The sequence below is a fragment of the Penaeus chinensis genome, chromosome 40 (genome assembly GCF_019202785.1).
Source record: "Penaeus chinensis breed Huanghai No. 1 chromosome 40, ASM1920278v2, whole genome shotgun sequence".
Classification (NCBI taxonomy): domain Eukaryota; kingdom Metazoa; phylum Arthropoda; class Malacostraca; order Decapoda; family Penaeidae; genus Penaeus; species Penaeus chinensis.
The window spans coordinates 3,030,526-3,040,525 of NC_061858.1; the positions used below are offsets into that span (position 1 = coordinate 3,030,526).

General features: G+C 37.6%; 1 protein-coding gene across 20 annotated transcripts in view; it reads right to left on the bottom strand.

Annotated features, from left to right (window-relative positions):
- Positions 1-3,906: 3,906 nt before the first annotated feature.
- Positions 3,907-10,000, bottom strand: part of LOC125047057 (cytoplasmic dynein 1 intermediate chain 2-like) — a 45,872-nt gene continuing 39,778 nt past the window's right edge. For 11 of the 20 annotated variants that reach the window (XM_047645114.1, XM_047645123.1, XM_047645126.1 and 8 more), the window contains 11 exons: positions 9,410-9,610; positions 8,768-8,924; positions 8,456-8,578; positions 8,201-8,332; positions 7,834-7,951; positions 7,506-7,619; positions 7,221-7,338; positions 6,935-7,095; positions 5,019-5,159; positions 4,680-4,805; positions 3,907-4,519 (listed from right to left, as the gene is read on the bottom strand). In XM_047645114.1, the coding sequence (XP_047501070.1) occupies positions 4,367-4,519; positions 4,680-4,805; positions 5,019-5,159; positions 6,935-7,095; positions 7,221-7,338; positions 7,506-7,619; positions 7,834-7,951; positions 8,201-8,332; positions 8,456-8,578; positions 8,768-8,924; positions 9,410-9,610 (1,544 nt within the window). In that variant the 3' untranslated portion in view covers positions 3,907-4,366. Of the gene's footprint in view, positions 4,520-4,679; positions 4,806-5,018; positions 5,160-5,189; positions 6,264-6,934; positions 7,096-7,220; positions 7,339-7,505; positions 7,620-7,833; positions 7,952-8,200; positions 8,333-8,455; positions 8,579-8,767; positions 8,925-9,409; positions 9,611-10,000 lie in introns of those variants that run through there. The other 9 variants (XM_047645127.1, XM_047645125.1, XM_047645122.1 and 6 more) reach the window with 2 other exon arrangements.

Genomic DNA, 10,000 nt, shown 5'->3' on the forward strand with positions numbered 1-10,000 from the left:
TATTCCAATATTGTGATAAATTTACATTTAATTTATAAAATATTTTAGAAAACTCTGTTATTACATTACTGTAAAGTAGTATAGTTTTATTTCTTATGTTTAATTGAAGAATTTCTTATTACAAATATAGTTTTAAAATTTATTTACTGTAAATTATCTCTCTCTTAGGACATTTTAAATGCACATAGGGATACTGTGGCTGTCCATAATACAGCACATAATACTTTTTTCTTTTTTTTTGAGGTTCCCAGGGGATGGGGACCTTACATCTAGTTGCATGAGGTACATTTTTACCAGTTTGTTTTAACAGGTGAGGAGTTATTATGCATAAGAACAGAAAACTTTACAAAAGGAATTACATATTTTTATAGGATTGTTAAATTCTGTACTCAATGATGTTTCTGTCAGTTTTATGCTAACAATAATAGTTTTCATTTATGTGTAATATTTCTTAATTTCCTAAACATTTAAAATTTATATTTGTATAATTTATAGATTGTATTGTAGATCTGATGAGGTCAAATATTTTCCACTCATGTATTGTGTATTGTTTTTATTTGTAACCTTAATAGCTGTATATTACAAGATCCATCAGTTAAGTTTGTTATGAACAAAATCTCAGTATTATTAATTTTCCAAGTGTTATTTTAAAATTTATGTATACTTGGTTACCTTAAAATTGTTACTCTTGTTGTGCGCCTTTTTTTTTTTATCACCTCTGAATAATAACAATTGGTTTCATGAGTAATTAAGGTTTTTAGAGGAAATTTAGAAATAAAGATTAAGGAAGGGGGAAAAAAAAAAATCTTAGTGGGAAGGAAAAAGATATTCCATACTAACTTCATTGAAAAAATAACACTATTACTTGCTTAACCCGACCCGGATGGGTCATGTGCGCTGGCGTCATAACAAACTGCTTGGTCTGTGGGGTACTGTGGGGTCTGTGGGTGTGGGTTTTGGTATATGTTTCACTTCTAATTATTACATATTGTAAAGTGAACTTAATGAAATATGGGTGCAAAGAGCTCTGAGAAAAATCACTAGAAGTCTGTTTTCTTTGCTGCAAAATTCTTCAGGTTTGTCATGAGTGGGATGTCCCCCCCAATCCTTTGCCCGTTGTTGTCGTGGGGGGGCTTAGGAGACGAAGACTGAGACCCAATGATGGGGAACTCCTCAACCTTGGGACTCAGCTAATTTTGCATAGTCTTTTTTCCCCACTCATACTTTTCGTTTCAGTTTCTTCACCAATCCCTTCTACTGTCCACCTCCTAAGGTGTGAGAGCCGTGCTGAAAGGATGAAAGGCTGACTTTATGTCAGTCCTGAACAGCCTGAGGGAACCATGGGCACAGTATTCCCCTACCATACCTGGCCCTTACCCCTCAAGGGGACCCTGAGGGGTGGACTATTTTTTTCCCCAACATACTCCAGGCTTATCATGGCCAATAATGAAAACGTAACCCCACTCTTAGGGGCAATGAGGCTTGCCTCTTTATCAAATAGCCCCAATCCCAGCTCTCCTTTGACCATGGCTCCGAACACTGCAACAACTCCCCCATCATCAATGCATACTAGTACAGTATCAACCCTAATCAACAACCAACCCCCAGGAGACATTTCTACTCTCCCAACATGCTCAACTTCAACACCTTTACTCCCACAACCTTCTTCATCAACCATCCCATCTCCCCTTATTACTACCTTACAACCTTATTGCCCACCTCCCCGTAACACTACCCCCCTCAACACTACTCCCTCCTCCACACGTCCCCGCACTTCTACTACCCCCACCTCTACAAGAATCCTAAATATCCTATTTAGCCCAGCCAAATGGGACCGATTTTTCGTGATCCCTCCCACAGCTCCCTACTCTCAAAACACCCTCCTCTTCCAACAATGCCTCCAAAAACAAGTAGGCAAAGTCTCTTTCCGTAGCCGACCCGACCACTCCTGCCTCGTCACAGTAACAACTGAAAACCAAGCTATAGCATTAACAAAACTAACTGATCTATGTGGTAATCTCATCCCTACAGAACCTCATCCAACCCTCAATACTTGCACTGGAACAGTCTCTATCTCCCCAACAGATTGCCCAATCTATGACAAAGAATGGTCAGATAGTGGAGAGGACTTACTCGCTTGTCTCACAGACTATGATGCAACATATGTACAATGCTACTCCATTCCTCCCAGAGGAAATCGTAAGAAATCCATCAACATTGCCAAAATTACTTTCCGTAGTCATGACCTTCCCTTTAATGTTTACATAGGTGGGGAATCCCTACCTGTCCGACCATACCAACCTCCTCCTCGTCAGTGCCAAAATTGTTGGCGTTTAGGACACCCAGCCAAACATTGTCATTCCACAGCCAGATGCCCGCTATGTGCCCAACCTGGCCATACTCGATCAAACTGCTCTGAACAATCACGCACATGTGCAAACTGTGGCGGCCCCCATAATGTATTTTATAGAGGCTGCCCCACCTACAAATTTGAGTCTGAGGTAGCAACTCTCAGATTCAGACTTGGACTCACTCTACGTGAAGCTAGACAGGAAGCACGTCGACAAGGCTTTTCTCTTACCCCCTACTCCAGTAATGTCACTCACTCTGCCAATCCCCCTACCTCCCAAGCTCCTACACCCTCTCCTAAACCCAAGCCCCCTCCATCTAACTTCCCCTCTTCTACCTCCTACCTTACCCCAGTCAAATTCTTTTGCCATCCTAAACCCAGACACTCCAATCTCTACTACAGCCTCAACACCTTCCCCTCTCCCTCCCCGCACTATCCGCAGCAGACAGAATAAACGTTCCACCCCCTCTTCCCCTACCTCACAATCACCTCCACCTTCCTTTGCCCCTATTTTTCAGACACCAGACTTCTCTACCCCCCCTCACAAGAAAACCTTTATCTCACAAAACTCCCCAACCAACTCCACTACAGAAACTCTTGAAGATATCCAGAACTACATAATCGAGTCCCAAACTAATACTCATCCACCTTCAAATTCTACAACTCCCGCTCCCTCCACACTCAAAGTGACTGCCGATATCCATCCTCCTCCTACTCATATTCTCCCTACACCCAATCCTCCTACCCCATCCCAACAAAACCCATTCCCCCTGACTCCAGCCCCACCTATATTAACCCTTCCACTATCCCCTCTATCCCTTCCACTCCCTCCTGAATACACACGTGAAACCCTCATGTCACAAGTACCCTCTTCCCCAGACCCTCTACCTCCTGATACAACACCACCTTCCCAATCTCATTCTTTATCCCACCCTCTAGCACCTTCCCCTTCAAACTCTCCAACACGCACTGCAATATTTGCCAGTAAATCAACGAAAGTATAACTATCCTTCATTGGAACTTTCGCTGTTTCCGAATGTTCCTCTTTCAGTCCCACATAATCTATTGTCATGCCCACGTCCTCCCTACATAGACATCCCAACTTATCAGACATCCTTACAGAATCTCACACTTTCTGCTTTGACAACCTGTTTTTCCTTCCTCAAACGCACATATATCCTTCACTCGATCTAACCCCTTTACATTACCTCATCCGACCCTAACCCATTCACTCACCAATCCCTTAAACCAGCTTTAACAACTAATCACTAACCCAACCATCCTTCACTAAAATTAACTATAGTGCTATATGACCTTAGATGTCTAGCACATTTATTTTGCTTTTAACCATTAACCATTAACCATGAGTGGGATGTCTCACCTTAACATATTCAATTAATTTTAGAGAGAATGATCTCTTAAGCTTGTGTTAAAGTACGATAAATATCACTTACACCATCAAACCTGTTTTCACAATGAATATTCAAGTTAGGAGCTTTTTCTCTTTTTCCTGCAACTGACTACATCAACAATTGGAGTACAAAGAAAATACGTGGTCACCAATAGTACTTTATTTTCACATAAGCTGTACATAAGATTTCCTATATTTCAAATATCACTATGAAACCTTTTATAGTTAATATATCTTGGTTTCATGGGAGCTATGACAATAGATCTTAATATCTGCATTAAGCAAAATTAGTTGCTGCTCAATATATGCCAAATAAAATATCAAAATAATTTTACACCTTGCAAATGAAAATTGTGTGGTAGGGATCTCAATTTCCTACAATATATGTATTAGATCAGAAACTTTACCCTTCTGCATGACAATTAAATTACACCTTCTATCGGTTATATTCAGATACTGATTGTTAATACCGTTATGCCAAAGGAGATACTAATTTACAAGTTGCACATGGAAGGCCAGAAACTAAACTTAACAACATTTATAAATAGTTAATAATATTTGCAATTACTTTTCAAAGCCTAAGGGTTATTTAAGCTGCGCTCCATTTATCTGAGAGGGGAAGACGCTAATGAGGTTAGGGAAGAGAACGAGGAATCGTAGTGCCTAGTGGATTGGTCATCATCTGCTTGGTTGTTCTTTAGCTCTCCCATGGTGTGCACCAACCGAGCCCATTCATCTGCACGTGGAAGTGCAAGTTGCTGGAAGGTAAAAGGAAAAGGTGATGTAAAAAAAAAAAAAAAAAAAACTCACTTGCATATTACCACACTTCTAAATCTTGTCATAGCAGTTTTGAGAGTATTTAGCACTTCATTTTAAAACAACATTGATACTAAATTTGTAGAGCACAGAATGACTTACTTCGCCTACATCATAGATCCAGATTTTACCCATATCGTCACCAACTGTGATCTGTTGACCAGAGTTAGTCCAGGACACTCTATTCAGTGCTGGGTTACCATCTACATATGTACTTGCTGTAGGAACCTGGAAAAATATTTTGTAATCAGCATTTTCACTACACTTTACTTCTGTGCATAAATAAACTACACATATGGCTCATACTTCAAACACCTACATTTCAATAATCCTATCAAGCAAGAAAAAAAAAAAGAATATATATATATATAAATATCAAAGAATGGCCTTAGAATATAAATACTTCTTTTTAAAGCATCTATCCATCAAAGATGGCCCTACCTCTGTGTCCTGGTTTAGATTCCAGAGGTCAATCCTTCCTGACCCATCCACGGCCGTGAAGAGAGCAGGGTGGATGGGTGACCAAGCCACATCATATACATAGTCACCGTTGTCCTCAAATGAGTATAGAGGCTTCGTTTCCTGTTAAAATGCAAAAAAAATCTTATCTTACAGCTTAATCCAGAGTCAAATACAAAAACATTGAAAGAAAATTGAACTAAAGCAAAGAATACTTCCTATCTGTGAATGAAGGCACTCTTGAAAAAATTAAAACGTGTAATATAATGCATTATCAAATTGCTTGTGAGAAGTCTGTGCTTTGTGAATGCTTGCCTTGAAGAGTAGGACATACTAAATGCTTTAAATATTAACAAATAACTGGGGGGGGGGGGGGGGGAGCAAACAGAAATATTCACCCTAACAACTTTTAGAAAAGAGTGGAAATTATGGTTGGTGGGATAAATCTTTAGTGCTCTTGATGGTGAAAATTACCCAAAACTCCAAATGAAAAAGGTTTCAATTATCAAAATTAGCATTATAAAAACATCCATTGGGATCTAACATCTAATACAATGCGAAAGAAATTAAAAAAAAAGATAAGGCACAAACTAATGCAATATTACTTGAACATAAAACTTAACCCTGTTACACAGCAAAAAGCTTCTGTAATGAGACAATAAAGATACAGCTATTCTACTGTATCTATTAATATTTATTTTAATCTCCCACCAAATCTTTTACAGGAATTTATTTGTTTATATATCTCCTTAAATAACAACTTTTTAAAACATATACTTCTTGACTAGATAATATATATCCACCTTGTTTTGGATAAATCTCAATCTCAAGAAATGGATAGTAAAGCACAAGATTATCATGCATAGCATAAGCAGAATTCTACAACAACAAACTGTAAGAATAGAGATTTCCAATTCTGTTGTAGTACAAGTCCAAATTATCTCAGGCCACATACCAAGAGAATGTGATGTTTTTGCCTCAAATTCATAGCAATAATATTTAGTTCCCAAGATCAGTATAGTGACAGAAAACCATTCCCTATTGCATTATATCCTAGACACATTTAGATATACAGCAGCCACCTCCTATGGTTCACTTTGGTTGTGATCAAAGGAAAAACCTCAGAAGAAATGTGTAAATCAGACATCCATGCTTTTGCGGAAATGAGTTTCCACAATCAAAAAGCTCTTTTGATTCCACATGAATGCTTACCTTCATAGACCAATGCTATCACATCCCATACAGATCATGGTAGAAGAAAAACATGGTGTTACAAATATAAATATGTAACATGCATGAAACTGCTCACATGAGAACCATTTCATGTATTTGTTCATATGAATATTACATCATGAGATTAAATCTTGTATGTAAAGAAAGAACAATGACTTTTTTTAATCCTACATTTACTTAATGGTATATGTATTATTGTCAATAAAGCTAAATGCCAAGTTGTGCATCTCTTGTATCTGTGTGTTTTAGGTATGTTATCTGTTATCTATGTTACACAGAATACAATACAATTGTCTTACTGCTTTTCATTGTAAACTTGAATCTCCTCCCCATTGGTAATTTTATTATTTTTAAAACTACTTTCCACTATTTACAGATAATGAAAGAATAAATTGTGTAAGTGTACAAAGAACTTCATAACGTATTTTACTTGTGATGCTACTGAATACCAAACTCCCAATTTAAATCTTAATGCCTTTACACTAGTTGTATTTACTATGTCGTATTCTGTATGACACATACATACCCTCATCCACACAGTTAAAATATATTAACACAATTAAATTGGTATTTGCTGCAAGCTTTGTTACCAAAACAAAAGAAAAAGAAAATGCATACAGGACAATGTTATGCATCATTCTTGGCTAAAAGTCTCCACAACTTACCTTAACAGACCAAAGCTTGACTGTCCAGTCAATCGATGAAGTGAGGAAGAGATGAGAGAAGTCAATGGGTCCCAGGGTAGCATGAGTGCTCACCCCAGTCACTGGGCCCTGATGTCCCTCATAGGCATCCACTATACCAGCTTTACTTCCGTGACGGCAAGCTGTTTGGGAAAATCATATGATCATCACATTCTATGAGGAAAAAATGAAAAACACTTTGTGGGATATATTAAACTATAAGACCCATGTTACAATGTAATTTTTTTCTACAACTAAATAACCTTACCAGTAAATACAGCTCCTTCTTCAGAACCCACAATAAAGTTGTTGACATCTCCGTGAGGGAAGGCTAAAGATGTGACTGCTACTGCACGTGACTGCTTGTGCTGGAGCTCCATTGATTCCTAATTTTAATACAATCTCATTATTAAATAAGCCATTATGGATATTAATTTTAATTAACTTATATCACATTCTTTACATGCAGAGAACAATAACTAAGTACAAGTTGTAATTTTTAAACAAACAAACAACAACCACAAACACAAAATGAGTCTCTATCATAACAAACCTGAGGCTGTGAAAGCATATCCAAGGACCAGGAACACATCTTTCCATCAGTACTTGCACTGATAAGATTGTGGGCATTTTGAGTGCCAACCACCTTCATGCAGTACACAGGATGCTAGAGAAAAGGCATCAATTAACACCTAGCCTCCTAAAATACCACAGCCTTTTTATTTCTCTTTTCTTCTACTAGAATATATTTTATTACACACAATTAATAATAATAACAAAAGCTTCTTGAGCTTGTGAAAGGATACTTCACTCACGTGGAAAAATTATGATCTTATATTACAGAAAGAAAGGCAATGCCAGGAAGAAGACTTTCAACTTACTGTATGAGCTGAAGCAGACAGGGGACTACGTTGGACTGGAGTTCTCTTTTGGCTACGGTTGTCCCAGAGAACAATTTGTCCAGAATATGTTCCACCAATTATCAAATTGGGATGAAACCTACATGGGATGCAATAAGAACTGTTAATTTCTATATAATAAGTAAATACAGCAATAATTTCTCAAAACAGCTTGCTTATGCAAATTCAAACAACCTGATCCCCATCCTTGGCAAGATATTAGATTTTATAACTATACTATATAAATATAAGCTCCTAATATGTAAAGTCAAGACTGTGTGTATGTATAAGTTATGTAAAAATATGTATTTAAGTCTATCTCCACACTCATACACCATGAAATACTTACCTTGCAAAAGTTGCAGACATCACAGGAGACTGACAATGGAAGATATACTCAGGTGTTTCTTTCTTAAATTTGGTATTCCATACAAGGGCAACACCATCAGGGTCATGAGGGGAGTCCTCATTGTTGTTGTAGCTGTCCAAATACATTTAATTCCATCAATTACAATAGTTACAAAAGGTTGGAAATCATCATCAATATATCAGACGTAATTGTGTACCGTTACATGTATATCATCAAAAAAGCTTAACTTCTTACCTGGCAACTAGAAGTTCTGGGTATTGAGGAGACCAGTCCATGCAAGTGATGCAGCGGTTACGCGACCATCGTTCGTCATAGAACCAGCGATTCAGAGACAACTTGACACCTCCATTCTCATTTCTGCATATGAAAAAGGAAGAAAGAATAAAAAGAAAAAAAGAAAAGGTAATTCTCTAAAGAAAAATCCTGTAGACAGATTTTTCAAAAGTGACTGATCCTGCTTTTAATACACTTATGACAAGAGAAGCTGAAAGGGTAAAACGGGGGGATCACAGGGAAAGGGCCCCCAAAGGCGACCTATATACATACGCTTCACCATCCTCTTCGTGGTCATGCGAGTAATCTGCAAAGATGTTGGCGTCCTCCGCAAGGGCTCGCTCAATTATACGAGTCGAGTGGTCAAAGAAGCTGTGAAACTCCTCCGTCATCATCAGCATCTGCTTCTCTTCATCCGACAGCTCACGGGCTGTTTTATAAAAAAAGACAAAATACTTTCAGTAATATTATCAATGATCTTTAAAAATGATAATGCTCATGCTACTATGTAATATTAACAGCTCTTCATGATATAACAGCTTTGAAAAAATATGATTATTATAAAAAAACAAAAAAAACAATGAGCTGCACTTTTCCCTTCTTAGATTATTTAGCAATATCATTTGCATCATCTTGCTCTAGTTCAATCTCTTCCTTGTGATCAATAGATGACTAGCAAGACCATAAAACATCAAGATTTAAACTCCTGGATTATCAGCACTACTTGTCCTAGGACCAATAATGGGAGCTGACTTAACTATGTATTGATACAGAAAAGAAATAAAGAAATCCTGACAAGCACTTGAAACTTTGCCTCCTTTTGGGATTTAAAACAGATTAATCAATCAATCAATTAAAAAAAATCAAATGACCTAAACCCCCAAAACCGCCCAAGAAAAGCCTGGCAGCCCTTACGTGGCTTGGGCTTCTCCTCCTCGACCTTCTTCTCGGCTTCGGTGGCGAGGGCCGGCTTGACGTCCTGCACCTGCGGCATACCCGTGGGGAGAATCCCGGGCGGAAGGTGGCGGTTGTGGCCTCCTCCGAACATCGGTGGGGTGTCAAGCATGGTCAAGGAGTTGTCCTCCTCCTCAGCTTGCGGGTCATCGTAAGTAAGAACTACATGGTAAATAAGCCTGTTTCTGTTCTATCTATGCAGCATTTATGTTTTGTTTTTTGTTTTTCCAAAATTATATTCACTATTATCTTCTCTTCTTTTTCAATATCTTTCTTTGGAATGATAAATTTTAACAAATTTAAAAGTTACTGCCTCTTTATCTCAAAAGAAAAAAAAGAAAAAAAAAAAGAAAAAAGAAAAAGAAAAAGAAACTTGACTTCTAATGATGACTCTGGGTCTCTTATTCTTGCAAACAGGTTGAACATTTTTATCAAATGACTTTTTCTAAGAAGTACAATAAAAAAAACAAAAACAAATCTTATACAAAAGGTCATCAAGTTTCAAGAATTAGTTTATGATGAATTTGTGAAAAAAAAATCAACAAATAATTT